General features: G+C 43.5%; 2 protein-coding genes across 2 annotated transcripts in view; one reads left to right on the forward strand and one right to left on the reverse strand.

Annotated features, from left to right (window-relative positions):
* Positions 1-4,950: 4,950 nt before the first annotated feature.
* Positions 4,951-5,544, reverse strand: LOC110582612 (glycine cleavage system H protein, mitochondrial-like). Its single transcript, XM_021692632.1, has 2 exons — positions 5,532-5,544; positions 4,951-5,261 (listed from the first exon to the last, which is right to left on the reverse strand). The coding sequence occupies exons 1-2, from the start codon at positions 5,542-5,544 to the stop codon at positions 4,951-4,953; spliced, it is 324 nt and encodes a 107-aa protein (XP_021548307.1).
* Positions 5,545-10,403: 4,859 nt separating this feature from the next.
* KLHL6 (kelch like family member 6) overlaps positions 10,404-21,747 on the forward strand; it is a 54,530-nt gene continuing 43,186 nt past the window's right edge. Inside the window, exon 1 of the mRNA XM_021692581.1 lies at positions 10,404-10,696. Within this exon, the coding sequence (XP_021548256.1) occupies positions 10,404-10,696 (293 nt within the window). The remainder of the gene's footprint in view (positions 10,697-21,747) is intronic.

Consider the following 21,747-nt stretch of genomic DNA (forward strand, 5'->3'; position numbering starts at 1 on the left):
TTTCTTTCTTTCTTTCTTTCTTTCTTTCTTTCTTTCTTTCTTTCTTTTCTTCCCTTCCTTCCTTCCTTCCTTCCTTCCTTCCTTCCTTCCTTCCTTCCTTTCTTCCTCTAACACCTATTATGCCATAAGGAATGAGTTCTAGAAGTTCAGGCTCCTTTCTGTTGCTTTTCACAAAGTGCTTCTCTGGTTGGAGCAGGCTGGCATTTCAGTTTGTTGGGGCTCAGGGCAGGCTGTGTGCCAAGATGTGCCACAGTGGCATATTGATTATTCTAAACTGAAGTTACTTAAGCAACAGCCAGTGCTAGAGGAACACTCTGACCTTCCTTTGTCTTCAGAAAGCAGGAAATAAGTCTTTCATCTGAAAGGTACCTTCCCTGTACCAGGAAGTATAGAGACACCTTTACAGTCAGAGATTCAAAATTGAGGGCCAAGAAGACTATATAAACAAACTCTGCATAGATTCTCCACTAATTAATACTCAAACCTAAGTTTGTCTTATCAATTTGTCAGAAATTCATTGTTTCTTTGTCTAGAAAGTATAAAAGCTGCCTGCCTTGGTTACTTCTTAGGTCCCATGTCTGTGAGTCTCCACACAGATGAATTAAATTTTTTTTTTCTCCTGTAAATCTGTCTTGTGTCAATTTAATTATTACACAAGCCAAAAGAATCAAGAAGGTTAGGGAGAAAATTTTCCTCCTCCCCAACAAGTTGAACCCAAGTACTTTTCTCTTTGGTTTCCTTCTTTTTCTGATCATTTCCCTTCACATATGTCAGGACACTATCTTGGCTCTTAGGGTGCTTATAAGATATGCTCAATATACACATTAATTCTCTTGGCAAGAATCTTGCCCTTAACTTGTTTGTTTACAGCAATGCCAACAGCATGCTGGGTAGTATTGTAAACTCTTCCAGTTTTGCCATGTGAACATGTCCCTTTTTGAGCAATGCCGTTCCTTTAGCCACATACTCCAAATCTAGAAGAAGGGCGATATTGTAGACATAAGGGAATGGCACGGCCTGAAAAGGAAGAAGTCCATGTTTTCTAAAAGGCCTAGAGAACATACAGAGGGCACCTTTCTTCTTTCCTTTTGTGTTAGTCATTTTGGTGAACTATTGGAATATGGCAGTTCTGGTTAAAAAAAGAAAAAAGAAAAAGAGTAAAAACCTCTTAATATCTTTTTTTTTTTAAAGATTTAATTTATTTATTTGAGAGAGAGAGAATGAGAGAGAGCACATGAGAGGGGGGAGGGTCAGAGGGAGAAGCAGACTCCCTGCCGAGCAGGGAGCCCGATGCGGGACTCGATCCCGGGACTCCAGGATCATGGCCTGAGCCGAAGGCAGTCGCTTAACCAACTGAGCCACCCAGGCGCCCAAAACCTCTTAATATCTTGAGCAACCCTGGCTAAGAGGCAAATTGGGACAGAAAACCATAATGGGACAATGAGTGAGAGACTACATGAAGATAAATTGTTCAAAAATAAGTGTCTTTTGGGCGCCTGGGCGGCTCAGTTGGTTAAGCGACTGCCTTCAGCTCCGGTCATGATCCTGGAGTCCCGGGATCGAGTCCCACATCAGGCTCCCTGCGCAGCAGGGAGTCTGCTTCTCCCTCTGACCCTCCTCCCTCTCATGTTCTCTGTCTCTCATTCTCTCTCTCACAAATAAATAAATTCTTAAAAAAAAAAAATAAGTGTCTTTTGAAATATTCCCTTTATGAGAGAACTGGAATTGCCATCAGGGCAGGTGTAGAAGCTTTAAGGGCTGCAGATATGATTCCATAGTGAGTGCTTGGAGGTGGGGCCAACATTAGAGTCTGGAGGAAGGGTAATATGGTGGTACGTATAAGGGTCAGACAGAGAAACATCCTGGTACTGCTTTTCCTGTTCCAGGGAAGCCCATTTGGATGTAAGGAGCAGAGGATCAATCAAGCTACCTTGCAAAAAGGGGGATTTAGGCAGAATTTCTCTGAAATCCAGTAATAGAGCCTTAACTGGAGCTGAAGAGTGGCCCAGATTCAAAGTAACCTGAGGACCTCCACAGTCTAAAGGGGAAGGTGGTATATGAGTCGTGTGCTGGTAAATGTTTAATAACTGGATTTCAAACAAACAGACAGACAAAGGGTGCTGATTTATAGCATTTACCAATTTCTGTGGTGTAAATACTCCTATCATGGCCAATTTCAACCAACATAATATCACTGAACTTAAAGCTGGGAAGAAATACATGCAGCTCTATCTCTCTAGTCAGTTTAAGTCTATTCCAACATATCAAATGTTAACTTTGATTTTTTCCCTGAACTTTCCAAGTTTTCAAGAAGTGGTTTATTATTGTTTTATAATCAGGAAAAAGTAACAAAAGTTATTTTTAAAAAATAAATGGAAACATATGAGATATGGACTGGTGTATTACAAATGAATTTCTCTGGTTTTGCCATTTGTTGAAGGTCAGTCTTAACTTTTGCCATTGGCCCCCTGGTCCACCTAAGGGCTTGCAACAAGTTTGGTTGAGCTCACTTCCAAATTTTGACTCCCTATTTTGTAGACATTGTTTCAGAGAGAGGTTGCTCAGAACCACCTGGTGGGGGTCTCAGGAACACCTGGCCTTCCTTAAGTTCAGATCTGCAGAGGACATTCCAGAGCGATGCTCAGGGACCTGGCTAGGTGGCTCTGAATAGAGTTTGGTAAAACTATAACCAGTACATGACAAGTCTTTCATTATGTTGACTAAAAACTGAGAAGTTATGCTATGGAAAGTGTTTGCTGTATGTGGCATTTGTAAGAGAAAATAAAACCTTGACAGATCTTTTAAAAATAATCACCTCCAGGGACACCTGGGTGGCTCAGTTGGTTGGGTGTCTGCCTTTGGCTCAGGTCATGGTCTTGGGGTCCTGGGATCGAGCCCCACATTGGGCTCCCTGCTCAGCGGGGAGCCTGCTTCTCCATCTCCTCCCTGCTCATGCTCTCTTTGACTATATCTCTGTCTCTCTCTCTCAAATAAATAAATAAAATCTAAAAAAAAAAATCACCTCTGGATTTAAATGATGAAACAGTTGGCTTTAGACTTGGCCCTGTATTCAGATTTTGGTTTCTGGGCTCCCCGCTTAGATCAGCCTTATGCTCTTTCTCATGCAACTTCCCAACTTCCTGTTTCTGACTCAGTCAGGCCCCCAGCTCATTGTTCTTTATGAAAGCATTTATCTTTTGTTAATATTAAGCTAAGACAATGTGGTCAAGAGAAGTTGGCCTCAGAGGCCCAGGGCTAGGGTTTGACGGGCAGGAGTCTAGGAGCCTTGGGCAGCTTTGAATCAGGCAAGGAAGAGAGACCAGGCTACAGTGTCTGCAGGATGGGAGTGGGAGTGGCTGGGTGCTCCACCCATGAGCTGGGGATACACAGGTGAACCTGATCTGAGGTAGAAGCTGCAGGTTCTCTGTCCTCTGGATCCTCAGCTATTAACTGGAACCAGAAGAAGATCACAGGACAGAGGTAAGGCTACTCTTGTTTGAGGCGTCGGTGGATATTCCAGTTACCTCCCACTTACAAGTAAGATATATACAAAGTCTTGACCACCCTACTTGAGCCTGGGATGGATAAAACACTGACTCAGGAGTTGCAAGTCCTGAATTCTTGCCCCATTTCAGCTACTAACTAGCTGTGTGACTTTGGGGCAGTCACTTAATCATCTGGGTTTATTTCATGATCTACAAACTACTTGTTTGACGTAGTTGTAAGCCAGCCTGGGAAGACTAAGGATTTGGGAATTCTTCATATTGGGCTCCAAGTGGTCTGCTTGTAACTCTTTTTTGTTGGCTCTTACTTGATTCCCTGGAGTCATCCTCTAGTTTCTTCCACCTGATGGCCTTCCAAATCCCCTATCAGAGTCCTTCTTTTCCCCTTTAACACCTGCAGAGCTTCCGACAATTTCACATACGACAATGGTTCTCAAAGAATGGACCTGGGACCAGGACCAGCAGCGTCTGCATCACCTGGAGCCTGTTAGAAATGCAAATTCTCAGACACCACTCTAGACCTACCAAATTAGAAAGTCTGGGGTTGGGGCTCAGGTTACGCTGATGCATGCTCCAGTTTCAGCATCACTGCCAGAGGGCGTGGGTCCAAATCCCCTTACTGGCCTGGTCTCTGTCTTTTTGTTTAAGGAAGAAGTTGAGTGTTTTATTATCAAACTACTTATCTTCTTGCAAGGCTTTGCTTCATTGTATAAAAATAACACCAGCAAGCACTGTATATTGCAAAATTAAGATAGTATTGCTCTTTATCTGATGCTGTGCAACTAACAAACCTTTCTCCACTGCCAGTTATTTCCAAGGAAAGATCATTTAAGTATTTTGACCCCAATCCAGGGATAGATGTAAGCAAGTTACGATATTCCCTAAGGCTTAAGATTACAGAGTTATTTTTGAATTACATAATTTTTATAACTACTTTTTAACCACACATAATTTCAGGATTCTGACTTACAACTGGAGCCTCGCCAAAAAATCATAGGGTGTTGCAAAAAAGATGCATATTGTGTTTATCTGCAATCATTAGAAAGTCAAAGGGTGGGCGCCTGGGTGGCTCGGTTAAGCGACTGCCTTCGGCTCAGGTCATGATCCTGGAGTCGCGGGATCGAGTCCCGCATCAGGCTTCCTCCTCGGTGGGGAGTCTGCTTCTCCCTCTGACCCTCCCCGCTCTCATGTGCTCTCTCTCTCTCATTCTCTCTGTCTCAAATAAATAAATAAAATCTTAAAAAAAAAGAAAGTCAAAGGGTGTTTTCTTTCATGAACATTGTTGCAAGTAGTTTCTTTTTCCATTAGCACTGCTAAAAGTTGCAATTTTTAAGTCCTCTATGCACCACTAATTTAAGACCACTATGCTAGATTAAGTTGTTTATTTAAGGGTTCCATTTTCACTCCTTAGTAGATTTTATGTATTTCTCATATGCTTCTTCACTCATCAGTTCATCCAGTTCTGAAGGATTACTCCATGTATCTTGATCAGCCAACCATCTTCATAACAAGATTTGTTGACAAATCCCAGATTATCTACAAGAGCTTCATTAATTTCAATTACTTCTCCTGATAGAGGAGAATAGAGTTCACTAGCAGCTTTCACACTTTCCAAAGCACCTAACTCATCTTGTTTGTCCAATTTTGCCCCAACTTCAGGCAGACTATAGTAAACAACATCTCCCAAAGCTTCCTGTACAAAATTGCTGATTGCCACTGTTCCAGTACCATTTTCTGTTGCTATCCACTTATGTTTGTCTGGGAGTTAATGCACAGAGTGCTGAGCAGAGCCTGCGCGCAGCATCAGGCCAGCGGCACCTGCCCTCAGCTCCCCAGACGGTAGCAGGCAGGGCGCGGCGGGCATGGAGGGGGTGCCCAGGCTGCAAGCCTGCAGCCCGCATGCTCCGAACTGCTTGCTTATATCGACGTGTTCACAGGGGTATGGGGGTCGTAGTGCAGCGTCTCAGGAACCCCGGCCTGACCCACAGGAGAGGGGTGGGGGCGGCCCCCTCTGGCCTGGTGTCTTACCATTGTACCCCATTTTCCAACCCTACCCAGCTCACACACCTTGTCTTCCAGTTGTACCTAATGGTTTGTAGTTCTCCAAATACTCCTTGTTCTTTTACACCTTTGGTGTGTTCATTCCACCTTTTTCTTGGAAAGCCTTTACCCTCTCCCTTTTCTCTCATAAATTCTTCTTGTCCTCCCAGGTGAATTCACACATTACCTTGGCCGTGCAGGAAGTCCTCCTAAGAGAGCCACTGGCTACCAAGGCAGAACTCTTCTTCCGTTTTTGATTATTCTTTCATCCCACCATGAAATCCCTCTATCCACCCCTTATTTCTTGACTGAAGCATATGTAACTGGGCTTGTGCCAGGTTCTGGGATATAAGATGGCTTGACTTGAGCTCACAGCCTACTGTGGGAGACAGACGAATAGCCAGGTAATGACAAGACAGTGCTTTAGTGCATCCATAGGAGCATGAGCAGAGTGCAGTGTGTACACAGGCAAGGCTTGCAATAAATGTAGGTATTTGGGGAAGCTTTATGAAGGCAGGAAGGACATTTATCCTGAAGGATAAATTTTGCAGGCAGCAGGAAAGGATGAAGCCTGGGTCTCTTTCGGTAGGATTTAGACCTTGAAGCACTTTGTTCATTCTGCTGGTTCTATCCTTCCACACCTGTTGCTGCTCATCCTGGAGAAATTAAATTAAAATGAACTGCATGTTGGGGCACCTGGGTGGCTCATTCGGTTAAGCTTCCAACTTTTTTTTTTAAGATTTTATTTATTTATTTGAGAGAGAAAGAGAGAGAGAGAATCTGCAGCAGATTCTGCACTGAGCACAGAGCCCCACTCGGGGCTTAATCTGACCATGGCGAGATCATGCCCTGATCCAAAACCAAGAGTCAGATGCTCAACCAACTGAGGCACCCAGGCACCCTAAGCTTCCAACTTTTGATTTTGGCTCAGGGCATGATCTTATGATTGTGAGATGGAGCCCCGTGTCAGGCTCTGCGCTGAGTGTGGAAAGACTCCCAGACAACTCCTAAATAAATAACTCCCAGACAACTCCTAAATAAATAAATAAATAAAATGAACTGCATATTAAATGTATATGTATAGGTTTCAATTTTTTTTTTTCTGACAGGAAATACGAAGTCTCTGAATCAGAAAAAAGATCATTTATTATGCACAGACCATCTTCTTACCAGTTCCCTGCATCCCTATCTCTATAGATAATGCGATGAAAGCCTGATGTTATTCTGAGTGTACAATGGAGTTGCATCGTAAGAGATGAATGCTGAAATTATGAGACTCAGAACTTATATAGGTCAGCTGGCACATGGGTCTGTTTCCTCCTCATCTTCCTCCTTCTCTACCTCCCCCGGAGAAAGAAACCTTTATTCTGGTAAACAAATCCTCTCGGGGGGGGGGGGGGGGGGGGGGCAGTCTTGGCTTTTCCTTTCTTACCCTGGAGTATAAGCAAATGGCATCAGAGGCTTCCCTCCCTTAGAGGGTGAATGGGTTACTACTGTGGGCACTTAGAGCTCAATCCTCTGAGAGTCTTCTGATAGGGTAGAACACGCTTCAGCATTGTCCCACCAAGAGACAGGAAGCTAGCGTTTTTTTGTTTTTTGTTTTTTTAAAGATTTTATTTATTTATTTGAGAGAGAGAGAATGAGAGAGAACACATGAGAGGGGATAGGGTCAGAGGGCAAAGCAGACTCCCTGCCGAGCAGGGAGCCCGATGCGGGACTCGATCCAGGGACTCCAGGATCATGACCTGAGCCAAAGGCAGTCGCTTAACCAACTGAGCCACCCAGGCGCCCGGAAGCTAGCGTTTTTATCAACCAACTCCTGACTCTCAGTTGCAGGTCACTCTTGGGAGCACTTCTGATGAGCCGACATGCTCTTATAGCTGGACAACGCTCTCAGGCAGAGTGATGCTTTTGGTGTGGTTATAGGAATTGTCTGTGGGTGACCTCCAGGATGGGCTGAGGGGAAATGGACATGATACCAATTATGTGATCTTATCTGTCTTCATGTGTCTAAAATGGAGATCATAATACTTAACTGCACTGGATTGATGGGAAGATTAGGTGCATCAGAGTTCATAAAGTGCCTCTCACAGTTCTTGAAACGTAGTCGATATTCAATAAATGATAGCTTTAGTAGTAATAAGTTAACATGAGGGACCAGTGGCTTTTCCTTTGTAGCTGACTTAAGACTTGTTTCTATCACTGTAAGTTGTGATAGAGAAAACAGTGACTGGGGTCAGAAGGGGCAACCTGTGGTTTTAGGAATAGAGATTTCCCTTTAGTGAAGCTACCCATTTGCATGGGGACAGAATCTATTCCTTTCAAGCATTATAAAGCCAACTAGTCTAGTAAGATATAATTAGTTTTCTCAGTATTAAAGCTTTTGCCAGTGCCTTGTACATTTTGTTGCTTGATAGGGAAAATAAAACTTCCACAGAACAGAGTTATTTTGCTTGTAGCTATAAAGAATATTTATCAGTTCATGCTAAACTCAGCATATCCAGGTTGACATGGATGCCAAACTGGTTGTGTTTTTTTCCTTTGCACTAATCTAATTGTAGGCATTATCACACCTATGGTACAAGTTTGTGCGTGCATCCCTACTTACTAGGAAGATGTAGGGGTGGGGGGAAGGTAACAGTTATCTGCTCATGTCAAGGGAGTGGGGCAGATGGGCTTGGAGGTATATGAAAAATAGTAAGGGAACTTGGTGAACAGGATCCATTGTGAATGGAGAGTTGAGTTTTATTCTTATTTTGTTTTAATGGGGGGAGATGGAGTGGAGCTGAATATGGTCAGTGTTGTGTATACTTTGAGAGGTTCTGGGTGACAAGATGCCATGAGAGAGGGATTGGGTCATGTATTGTCCTCAGTTCTACCAGATGTGGCGGTTAGAGTCACGGAGCTGGAAGTGCTGAGCTCCTCCCAGTCGAGGCCTGCGGGAAGAGTCAGTTTTGTGCATGTTACCTGTGGTGGGCTCAGGAGGCTAACCACACACCAGCCCTTGCCCCTCCTCTGTGCTAACAGGCCCTGATTTTGTTTGGCTATCAGATCCTTGTTCTTGGGGAAAGTGGACTCAAGCCAGTAGATGAATCATGTTTCGTGCAAGGCAATCATGTTATTCCATTTGTATTTCCTGGAGCTTGGTCTGAGGTGGTCAAGTGACTTAGGAGAAGTCCAATGGAGATTTTAGGAAATATCTTCTTTCTGGTAAAAAGAGATGAAGGAGAAAAGGCCTGCCCTTCTTCCTGCTTTTGGACTGGTTGGTACTGTGGCAGCTATTACGGGATCATGAGGGGGCATCTCCATCACATGGAGAGTGTGACAGAATGGGAAAATGGAAAAATTCTGTGTCTTTGATGATACAGAAGGATGAGTGTCTGGATTAGCCTGGGACTCCATACCTCTGGCTTCTTATAATGTGAGACTTCTATTGCTTAAACCACTTTTGATGGGCTATTCTGTTCTTGAAGCCAAAACGTCTTGATTGACAGAGCCCTGGATACAGAATAAGTCTGGTGGAGGGGAGATAACATAGACCCTGATATTAGGAGTAAGCATTCATGGAAGAGAAGAAGAGCTAAGGCAGAACTGGGACCCCTGGAGAGGGCTCAGTCACCACTGACCAGGGCAGAGAAAGAATGGGGACTCCCTGTTGATCAGTAGCACAGCGAGTGCTCCCCACTGCTAGATGGTGCATGAAAGCAGGAGCGAGACAGCAGAGGCCACTTTGGTGAGGCGCTGCAGACTGGAGTGGCCATGGCAGGTAAGCCCTGCGGTTCTCTCTGGGAGATGCAGGAGTCAGGACCAACATGATACTACAGCTCTCGTAGCCTGATGGTGGTGGAGGAAACAGGGGCTTTGGAGCCAAACAGATCTGGGTCCCGCCACTTGCTTGAGCAGAGCTTCAGTTTCCTTCTCTGTAAAATGAGGAAAATCATATCTGCCCCACTGGATTCTTATAAGGATTAAAATACATTAAAATAAGTTAACTTCTCTAATCTGTAATATAGTGGGAGTTTAGGAAAAGATAGTTACTATTATTTAACAGACACCTGCAGAGGTAATGAAGATACTTCATGGTGTACCACTAGATACATGACCACTAGATGCTGAGTGAGATCAGGCCAATCTGAGTTGAGACTTGCTAGGGTAATCTGGTGTTGACGTACCCTGATTAGTCTACTAAGAGAGAAGCCCCTGGGGATGGAGTTTCTGGAGACCATTTCTCCTCTGTCCCCAGAGACGTATCTGAAACAATAGACTTTCTTGGGGGGGGAGAACATTAATATTTGCCATGACATTTTTTCCCCCTGAGCAGCGGAGGAAGACAAAGGCAGAAGATGCACAGTGCTGATATAAATGAGAAGGCCAGCCATAAGTGGGTTTTCCAAAGTTCCCAAGGGACTGGGTGGGGGCTTATCGTGGGGTCTCAGACTCCTCAGAGGAGGGAGGGGGAAGATCGTAGAATGTTTCCTGCCCATCCTATCATCGACAACCTCAGTTATAAAAGCACCAGAGGTACAAATGTAATAACCAGAATCAGAGGCTTCCTGCTCACGGATATGAGGGGGAGATGGACCAAAATAACCTCACAGCACTAATAGCAGACTCTGAGAAGCCACCCCTTCTCTCCTGGAGCCCCTTTCTGCACACCCCTTCTAAGTAATTTCTAACCTTTTGTTGACTCACAGAAAGAAGAATAGAAGTTACTGGCGTTTGTAGTAACAGGATGAGAAAGTACGAGACTTCCTGTTGTGTGTGTGTGACAGCTGGTGATAAGTGGAGGACTCTGCACAGGAAATCCGCTCAGCTTCTGCAATGTGACCTGCCTGAAGCTTGGGCGCTCCTTCAGTCTGGATGTTGATGGCAGGACAAAGGGGCGCCTGGACCATGGGCGACGTGGTAGAGAAGAGTTTGGAAGGGCCTCTGGCACCTTCTACAGATGAGCCCTCTCAGAAGAAGGGAGACCTGGTAGAAATCTTAAATGGGGATAAGGTAAAATTCGATGACACGGGGCTCTCCTTAATCCTGCAGAATGGCCTGGACACCCTCCGTGTGGAAAATGCTCTGACTGATGTCATCTTGTGTGTGGACATTCAGGAATTCTCCTGCCACCGCGTGGTGCTTGCTGCGGCCAGCAACTATTTCAGGTCAGCACGCCTAGGATTACAGTCAAATTGGGTGCAGGTTGTAAGGAAAATCGGTATCGATGTGAGAGCCCAATCTAAGTAGGTGGCCGTTGTTGCGTGTACAGTTTGTATATCTATTTAGGTTTGTGTGTCTATTCAAGATACAAGAAAGGAAGTTATTAAACCTTAGATTTTAGGGTTGGAGGCATATTAAAAGAGAGATTGGTATCATTTAAAAGCAATGTTTATTTATTATGGTGAATCTTCTGTATATATGTCTTTGTTCCAGAGGATGGAAAATTACTGAAGTCATGGGGATTTTTTTCCCCTTGGTCTGATTAGTGTGTTGGAAACATGATGTTGTCTTTTTTCACCAATAGAGGTAGAGAAAAGGTTGTGGCCCCTCGTTTGGAGTTATCAAATGACTTGCTGAAAATTAGGGGCTTCTGGTTGTGTACAGGGAGTGGATTGGAAAAGAAAACATAACAAAGGTGCTTTTGCAGTGAGGGGCTCCCAGTTATAACACACTCTGAGACCTGGGCTCCATCCTGTCCTGCCCTTCCTGACATTGGGACTCAAGGCAAGTCACTGCATGGTCTGGTTTCCTGTTTGTCATGCATAAGGTGGGGACAATGATTACCTTTCTGGATTGTTGTGATAATTAAATATGAGAGGGAAACTGCTCTTACACAGTGCCTGGGGTATAGTAGACGCTCAGTGTGTCTTTGTTGAATTCTTCACCTCATTCTGTTTGGTTCAGCTTAGAACCATTTATTGAGTGTTTACCACGAACAAATGCTGGGACAGGGAAGTGGGAGAATCAGGAACGCAGTGAATAGGGCTGGATCCAGAGTTCTCCCAATCACTGTAGGCGTGGTGGGAACCAGTCCCTAAGATGAAGAGGAAGATGAAGAAGCTATTTGGGGAACTTGAAAAAGAAATGCTTTTATAATTCTTTTTAATGAGATTCTTCTTAACTCTTGGTTCTGGCTGAGGAAATTAAAAAGTATTTACCTATGTAAATATCATGAAAAGTATTTTATTTTTTCATTTTTCTGAAAGGCTTAGAGGGAGATTTTTCCTTGGATTTCAAAGAGCAGGGTCAGTGGACTGTTGTGGAATTGATTAGGTCCCATCTGTAGATAAGGCAAGGGGACGCCTGGGTCGGTGGGAAGTAGTGCTGCTCTGTGCCAGACAGACACCGTTATCTGATTTTATTTTTGCAGCAGTGTGGTGAAGGTGGCTGATGTTCCCTTTTACAGATGAGGAAATGGAAACCCAGCTTTACATATGTAATCATTGCTAGAGCAGGGATTGGGCACATTCTAGAAATCCTTGTTTTTACTGCAATACAAATTGCCCCTAAATTTGGGGCTTCAGGGGTGCCTGGGTGGCTCAGTCGGTTGAGCGTCTGCTTTTGGCTCAGGTCATGATCCCAGGGTCCTGGGATGGAGCCCTGCATCGGGCTCCCTGCTCAGCGGGAAGCCTGCTTCTCCCTCTCCCTCTGCCTGCCTCTCTGCCTGCTTGTGCTATCCATCAAATAAATAAAATCTTTAAAAAAATAAAAATAAAAATAAATCTGGGGCTTCATTCCACAGGAAGTATATAAAAGGTAACGGGTAGGCACAGCATAAAGATGGGTTGACACAGATAAACACATTACTTACCCACCAGTTTTGAGCATGGCTTTCACATTGATCACAACCACTTTCAGAAGTGAATGAAAGTCAACTTGGCTCAGTGTCCTGAGTACCCGTTTTTAGGTTTATTCATTCTGTTTTGAATCACTGGAAAATGGCTGTCACACAAAGGTATACCCGATTAGCAATTTTGTTAGTAGCTCGAAGGATCGCTGGCTGTGTGCTCTCAAGTACATCACTGGTTCCTCTGGTCCTTGGGTTTCTCATCCTAAACCGAAGGTGTTTGGGCCCAGGTCCTTCCCACCACGCTGATGCGGGATACTTAGGGAAAGTGTCTACCAGCCCCCAGAGGAGGTGGTGGCAATGAGATGCGGGAGGCTCCCACACAGTGTGCATATCTGCCTGGGGATGAAGAGTCACTTCCAAAACTGCCTGGTCGTGGAGGGAAATTCCTTTTTTTCTTCAGAGCAGTGACTTTTGATTCTTACGTTGGTATTTCAAGATGACTTTCCTCCTATAATGAACACAGTCCTGGAGACAGGATTCTTTTTTCCAGTACTGCTATTAATAATGACGTCTGTCACTGAGCACTTACTGTGAGCAGAGCTCTGTGCCATGGGTGTCACACACTATCCTGCAGCCACCCTGCGAGGGAGGGAATTTTATCCCCATTTATAGATGAGGAACCAAAGCCCCGAGTGTCTGTTAATAGAGTGACCAAGTGGGATTTGGACCTAGGACTGATATGAAGTCAGACATTGCCTCACCACCTGTTGTGCTTTGTTTCTAAGGTTTTGAAAGGGGTTGGGAGCCAAGTTCCTTTTATGCTCACACTTCGGAAGGGCAGAGAGTCTGCTCTGTCTGAGAGGCTTCCGACACAGCCCCCCATGCTTAGGAGGGCCTGGAAGCTGGCTGTTAAATTATGTAAGTTATTTTTCCTTTATTCATTGAAAACATAAATATTTTCCATGGAGTGATTGAACCATAATTGATTTAACCAGTCCCCTGTTGACAGACATTTGGATTCTTATCTTTTGCTATATAACAATATCACAATGAATGACCTTATGCATGTCATTTTATATGCATGCAGGAGGATCTGGTGGTGCATTTCTAGAAGAGGGTTTGCTGGGTCAAGGAGAAATGCATCTGCAGTTTAAGTGGGTATGCCAGATTCTCCTTGATAGCGGTTCAGTTGTTTTGTACTCCCCACAGGCTTGCCAAAAGAGGATGGCTTCCCACTTTTGGATTTTTCCCAATCTGACAGATGAGAAACAGTATCTGTTTTGTTTTAATTTGCATTTCTCTTATTTTTAAAAAAAGATTTATTTATTTATTTGAGGGGGAGAGGCAGAGGGAGAGAGAGAGAGACAGAATCTCAAGCAGACTCCCTGCTGAGCGCAGAGCACAACACGGGGTTTGATCCCACCACCCTGAGATCATGACTCTGAGATCAAGACCTGAGCTGAAACTAAGAGTCAGACGCTTAACCAACTGAGCACCCAGGCGCCCTGTATTTCTCTTATTTTTAATAAGCTCAAACATCTTTCCATATGCTTAAGGATTGTCTGTAGTTCTTTTTCTATGAGCTCTCTCTTCACAGCCTTTCAAATTTTCATGTATATTTTTTAAAATTAAGATTTATTTTTATCAAAGTACTACATGCAGATAGTTAACGAAGAGTAAAATACTATTTAAAGGCTTATAATGAAAAACAGAAGTTCCTCTTCACCTCCTCTACCCTTCAGTTTTGCTCATCAGAAGCCACCATTTTTACACTTAGCTGTTTCTTCTGGTATTATATTTATATTTCTTCAAAATATGCTTATCCTACTCTTTCCTGATTTCTCAATGTTAGACATCATTTATTGATTTCCAGGTATGTCTGATAAGGGCTTAGCACTTACACCTAACTCCCTTACCATACACTTCCCTTTCTTACAATCTCTCAATATAATGTTATCACATTTTTTTTGTTTAATTTGTATTAAGAATTTACATTATGTCCATGAAAACATTGTTTCCTGTTGAGCCAAGTTGTGTGATAATGTTACACTTTCTTTCTTGTAAAGCTTTTTATCTTTCCTGAAGTTAATAATTCATTCTTTTTTCCATTTGCTTAATTTGAGGCTATCTTTCACTCACAGCTTCTCACCATGATCTTTCATGTGGTCCAGTGCATCAGAGAGTCTACCAGTTCCTTTTACCCCCCCCGAATCTTCCTCACTGACATCCTTTTATACATGTTCTTTGGACCTGCTGCCCAGCTATTGTCTAGCCGCATATGAAACCATGATGGCTGTAAACAGGGACTTTATTAGTAACTCAGACAATGTAGTTCCCTTTGGGGGCCTATTTAAAAGTCTTGAGTGGAATGAGGAAGTTGGGAAGATACATAGAGTTGAGGCTGAGAAAAGGGTAAAGGAGAATAAAGCTTTAAAAGTAGCTTATGACACACATTGAATGTCATACAACCAAATGGCAAGGTGTCCCTCATGGCAGGAATATCAAGGGAAGCATGATTTAACATTCATAATAATGCTTTTTAAAATGTTGTAAGACTACTAGTGTCTTTTATAAGACTGAGAGAGCTGCCATTTGTCTTATGCCTTTGGACATGTCCCCAAATCAAAGTCTTTGGAACTGGTTGTGCATCCTGCATGCTGAACCCCTCCTCCCAAAGGATCTCCATCTAAACCAGTGGTTCTTGCCATTTTGGGGGACAGGGAGCAACAAACTGCAACTATGGCACACCCCATAAGTGATGTTGACCCCTGAGAGCAATCATGTTGTGAGTCCCAGGGATGGCTGAGGGAAGGGGTGGTGATGAAGGGAGGGATCATCAGGTTTCTCACAGTCCTACCTCATGACTGGCCTTCCTACATGAAGAAAAAAGCTTGCAGACTGAGGCTGAGTCAACAGCAAGCTACTTTGTTGCTGCTGATGCCCCAAATCTGCCTGGACCTTGGCTCCTGCCTTGTACTTCTGTACCTCAGTCTCTGGGTTTGTTTCCCTGAGGCCATGATGAGGGGACTTTGACCACTGGCTACAAAAATCAAGCACAGGTCAGGAATGGGAATGGCGTTGTGGGACCAATCTATTAATATTATTATTATATATTAACCAATTACTGTATGGCAGAAAGTGGGGTGAGAGGCTATTCTTAAACCATATGTAGAAAGTCTTTGCTTTTGCTACATAATAGTGTAAGGTGTCTACAAAGGAGCCAGCAAGTGTGGGTGATAGTGTAAGTGTAAAAGAAAACAAGAATGAGTTAAGGCCATCTGGGTCTGGATTAGAAATCTGGCTAATGGTGAGAGCACTGAAGGTGGCTGTCGCCGCTGTGGGGAACTCAAGCAAACTGGTGATTGTACTTCTAGCATCAGTTCCTGCATTTTATGTTTTTAATATTGTTTGTTTGGCAGAACCAATAGGCCTATAATTTCTTATCTTCAATTCTAAAATCCCCGAAGTGTTGATAATTGAAAAGCTTTTTATAACTTACTTGGTGGACAAATCTGTGTCTTGAACTGCACTTGTCTGATGGAGACATCTATCCTGAATTGAGGGGAGGCTACTTAGAGTCTGTTTATTCCACTTAGGGCCACTATTCAGATATTTGCTGCTGGAGTACTAGTGCATTGGATTAATGAGTGCTGGAGTTGCTATATAATATACAAGATACGGCAATATCCAAACAATTCTAAATGCCAGAGCTCAACTGAGTGCAAGATTTTGGGGTAATGGATTATGGGACTTTCTGATAAAGTTTGTTTTCATTTTGGTGTTATTCTTCTACCTTGTTTCATAGGACTATTTTACATACTTGTAAACATAGTTTACATATAGTTTTGCATTTTTTCATTATAATCTTTCCCCATAGTTTTCATAATTCCTATTTATTTATTTTGCTACAATTTTTAATAGCTGCATAATATGAAAATCATTCTTTCATTGTGAATGTAGGCTACTTCTAATATTTTGTTTTCATAAATAATGTGGTAATAAGCATCTTCATATTAAGTATTTTTTGCAGTTTGGAATCTGGAAAGGTCAACATTTTTTGAGTACTTACTGCATGCCAGGAACCTTGCTGGATTCTTTTTCACTTGGTTTAGTCTTCACCATATCAACAATTAGGTAACAATAAGTAGATAACAATGTCTCCATTTTACCCTCCAAGGAACTCACTTTGATAGGAAGAGCAGCTTCCTCATTGGGATCCAAAAACTGAAAACAGATCTTTCCATTGGGCAGAAGTGTGGCTGTTGGGACATTTCCTGTGCAAGACCATTAATTCCCTCTCCCCACCATGCACAAGTATGGTCTACATAAGCTGAAAATGAGGAGAAAATGTAAAAATTATTGCCTCTATGTGCATGTATCCCCCACACACACACCCACACAGGCAGGATACTATGGAAACATTCAAGCCAATTTGTGTCTGGGGGCTGAGCTGACAGACCCCATAGCAGCAAAGACTCAGCATGCCTTAGGACACCAGTCTGGGTCAAAGGATTAAAGAAGAAATAAGAAAGCAGGTCAGGATTCGAGGTGAAGAGACAGTATACTTTCAAAGTATAAGGTCTCAAGAACCCGTAGGACATCATTGGGTCAGGAACCAACAACTGCTTGGTATCATGGAAAGAATAGCATCTTAAAATCTTGTCACTGGCATTTGAGTCTGTACCCTTCTACTTATTGGCTGTGTAAATCTTGGAGGAATTGCTTGGCCTTTCTGATGTTCAGTGCCATTCATTATACAACACAGTGAAGCTAATGATTTGTGTTTATCCCAGTAAGTTTGTGAAATACACATAATAAAATAGATTCATTTATGAATTTATTTGCCTAAACTTTTTATACAGGATAATGACTCAGATCTCTTCATTCTAAGGAAGAGAAATCAACTGGATTTATATAGGTAACTCACAGAATCCCCCAGAAGACCAAACTCAGAAAACAGACAGGGGCCAGGGAGGCCAGGGAGTGGCCAGGACCACAGCCCAGAGCCACCCAGAACCCATGTGGGGAGGACTCCCCCGCTGCTGCAGGATCCTGGGGGCCAAGGCTAGCACAGTTCTGGCCACGGGCGCTATTGCCCTTGCAGTTCCTGGAAACTGGAGCCTGCTGCTGCTTCTGCTGCCTCCACCCGAATGGGCTCTCCTCTGTCCCTGCTTCTTTGCATCACCAGCTCCCAATTCCCAGCCTGGAGTTAGTTTATCTGATTGGTCAAGGCTGAGTTACACACGCCAATGCCTTAGCTGTGACAGAGGCTGGGAAAGTGTGCAGTGGGCCTTTGCAGCTTCTGGATCAGGAAGTGGCTTCTTCCACACACTACATCTCATTCCGAGGAAGAATTTGCCATACCTACAAAGGGCTTTAGATGCTGGGCAACCAAAAACTGGCAAGAGTCTATTACATGCAGTTACTATGTGCCAGACCTGCATTAGGTGCAGAAGAAGAGTTAAGGCATCATGAAAAATATGCAAGTATTAGAGAATTCCATGACTCTTGTCTCATATGCATCAGAGATAAGGATCCTGAGATCTTACGGGCAAGAGGACAATTCTTTTGCACTTTTAGTTCTCTTCTCCCTTCAAATCTTGAGTAGCTCCCAGTATACCTATGAGAGTGTGTGGCGTGCAGGCATCATCCATCATGCGTGGTCTAGAAACTGGCTGAAAGTGTGAGCTATGAGAGGGTCTTTGACACCATTGCAATGGCTGGCATTCAGCAGACAACCTGTAAATATTTGATGTTAATAAAAACTTGATATTCCGCCTGCAGTTTCAGTCACTGATTAGGTAGCATCCTGGTCAGAGCAGGAAGTCCTCACAGAGTTGGGAGGCTGTTGTACAACCTTACAGAAGGGAAGGATGATCAAGTGTGGTCACCATAGGAAAAATTGGAAGGAGCAGTTAAAAAATCCAAAATGCTTCAGAATGTTGTGGATTCAATAGGTTACTCACATGACTGGACACAAATGTGCTAGGCCTACATAGTGACTCCTGAAGACCTTTTTTTAGGATTAGAAGGTACTGGGCAGGAGTTGCTGCCCCGGGGTAGAAGTACAATTGAATTTTTAATGAAATATCAATTCTGCGGGTGCCTGGATGGCTCAGTCAGTTGAGTATCCAATTCTTGATCTCGGCTCAGGTCTTGATCTCACGGTGTGAGTTCAAGCCCCATGTTAGGCTCTGCACTGAGTGTGGAGCCTAGTTAACAATAACAATAAAAATTCATCTCTGTCATCTCCACCTCTGGTGTCCAGGGCATGTGGGTCATCCTTCAGTCAAGACCAGAAAATCCATTCTTCTCTTGGTTTGAATAATGCTCCATAGAGCTTTCAACTAAAACACAACAGAGAAATACTTTCATCATTCACATCTCAAGTTCTGAGCTTTACCCCTATGTCAAGTACACAGATATGGAAATGTCCATTTATGAAAACGCCTTTATAGAGTAGATTCTAATATAGTAAACACCAAGCAGTCCATGAGAAGAGCTGCCTATATGCAGAACATCTATGTTTTTGGTAAAACTGCCTTGGAGCTCACCATCCATCACGTTGCTCAATGTTCCTATATTAGTCAGCATTCTTTTGGTTGCCAGAGATAGAAACTGAGGTCAAATCAGCTTGGGCAAAAGAGGAAGGTATTTGGCCACATAGCCAATTCATAAGAAGGACCAGGATACAGCAGAGAGTGGGAAGAAGAGGAACCAGGGCCTTGAATGCAGTCAGGGTGTTTCTTTCCACCCTCCTTTGGCGTCTTTCTCAGGTGGGATTTCTCAGATGGACTCCTGCCACACGGTTGGGGGTTTGCTTGTTGGCATTTCTGAGACTCACTTCTCTTTGGTTGGTTCCAGAGAGAAACTGAGGGGCTAGCTTCAGTTTGAAAAGCCCCCAGGAAAGACTCTAATTGGCCCAGCTCCATTCAATTACCCAATCCTAGACCAATTACTATGTCAGGGAGGTGGGGCACAATGATCAGCCCAGTTTGGTTTAGGAGTCCAAGATTGGCCAAAGAGGGTGTAGGGAGAGGGGAGTGAAGAAGGGGAGATTGGTAAAAAGGTAGAGAGCTTCTATTTGAGCCACATGATTTGGGTGCGACTTGGGAGAGAATTTCCCAGAAGGGGAAGGCACTGGACAAAAGGAAAAGTAAATGTACATTAAAGAGGAATAATAAATCCTGGTTTACTTTCTTTTATTAGCTAACTTACTGTACTTCTGTCTTTGCTCTGGCTGTCAGGAGGCTCAGTACATGAGCTTTCCTTAGCCTAGGTTTCAGTGATATATTCTCCTCCTACTTTAATTACTTAGATCTTATCTTCTTACTTTTTGTTGTTATTGGTTTATATTTTATAATACCTCTGAGGCTTTAGTATGAGCCACTTTAAGTTCTTTTGCAGAAGCCTTTTTTTTTTTTAAAGTAAGCTCTAGGCCCAATATGGGGTTTGAACTTCGACCCTGAGATCAAGAGTTGCATGCTCTACCGACAGCCAGCCAGATGCCTCTAGAGAGGCCATTTTTGTATAAAGATAAGTCTCCCTTGCTATGAAAAAATATAATTTAAGCAACCTACATGTCCTCTGCAAGCTGTAAGAGTAGACATTCTTTTATTACATCTAACTTTTGTGGAAAGCTTTAAGGCCACAGTAATTACAGGAGTGTTAATATTGCTATGACTTTAAAACACAATCAAACCAAAAGTTGCATCATAGCTCTTTCTGAGGAGACACTCCAGGATCTATAAATTTACCCACCAGCAGGTTTGCATATGATGTATCAGGTCCAGGGTCAAGTAAGAACTCACACTGACATTCACAGGATGTCTGGGTGGCTCAGTCGGTTAAGTGTCCGCCTTCAGCTCAGGTCTTATCCCAGGGGCCTGGAATCGAGCCCTGCATTGGGCTCCCTGCTCTGCAGGGAGCCTGCTTCTCCTTCCTTCTCTGCCTGCCGCTCCCCCTGTTTGTGCTCTGTGTGTGTGTGTCAAATAAATAAAATCTTAAAAAAATAATTCACTGACATTCAAGAGATCATGTGTCATGTAGAGTAAGCTCAGGCTTGTCAGGGGTAGGTATCAAGGGCATTTTGGTGTTGGGGGGATTAGGGGAAAGGCAGATGCCCAGTGAATAATTCTTGGAAGGTGGGGTTAGGGATCACAGTGCTCTGGGTCAGAATACATGAATAGATATATGAATGGAATTTCACTAAACCCACTGTCTACCAGACATTGAGTTTACAAAGGTTAATGAGTTCTGATTTCCTATTGACTTCAAAATCATAGTCAGTTAGAGGAAAGAGAGGCAAATCAGTGTTTCAGTACAGGGTGATAAGTGCTACAATGAAGTTCTGCTTACAGAAGGGGCATTAAATCAGACTGGAGGAAAAAGCAATCAGAGAGGGCTTCCTGGGAGAGGTGATATCAAAGCAGAGTTTTATTTATTTTTTAAATTTTTAAAAAATTTTTTTATTGTTATGTTAATCACCATACATTACATCATTAGTTTTAGATGTGGTGTTCCATGATTCATTGTTTGTGCATAACACCCAGTGCTCCATGCAGAACGTGCCCTCCTTAATACCCATCACCAGACTAACCCATCCTCCCACCCCCTCCCCTATTTTTTAAATTTTTAAATTTTTATTTTTATTTATTTTTTTTTTAAAGATTTTTATTTATTTATTTGACAGAGAGAGACACAGCGAGAGAGGGAGCACAAGCAGCGGGAGTGGGAGAGGGAGAAGCAGGCTTCCAGCAGAGCAGGGAGCCTGACGAGGGGCTCTATCCCAGGACCCTGGGGTCATGACCTGAGCCAAAGGCAGTCGCTTAACCAGCTGAGCCACCCAGGCATCCCCAGAGCAGAGTTTTAAAGGATGAGTAGGCATTGGCCAGAAGGTACCAAGTGAGGGAAAGAAAGGGGGGAAGCATTCCAGGCAAAAGGAAATGCATCTGGGAAGGTATCATGCAGTGTAAGCTTGGGAATGAGAATTAGATGAGTAGGGTTGGAGTAAGGATATGCATGGGCCAATAAGCCTGAGAGACGGGCAGGGTCAGACCATGAAGGTTTTGTTGGGCTAGAGTGAAGAGTATGATATGTGTCTTATAGGCAGCAAAAAGCCATGGTAGAATCTTTAAGCAGGGAAGTGATTTGAGATCTCTGTTAAAATAACCTTTTGGGCTGTGGTGTAGAGGCCTTGTCAATCTAGGAAGACCCTCAGGTGGTTGCAGACAGTGGCCCAGCCAGTGGGCATGGGGAGACATCTCAAGTGACATTCTGAGTCCTTGGGGCAGCTAGACCACAGAGGAGCTGCAAGGAGGGGAGGCCCTGCCTGATGAGAAGGGGAGGAAGAAGGCAAGCAAGGCTGTGGGGACTAGGAGACAAACTGAACTGGAAGCCAAACCATACTTTTGCTGAGGGCCAACT

The sequence above is a fragment of the Neomonachus schauinslandi genome, chromosome 1 (genome assembly GCF_002201575.2).
Source record: "Neomonachus schauinslandi chromosome 1, ASM220157v2, whole genome shotgun sequence".
Lineage (NCBI taxonomy): Eukaryota > Metazoa > Chordata > Mammalia > Carnivora > Phocidae > Neomonachus > Neomonachus schauinslandi.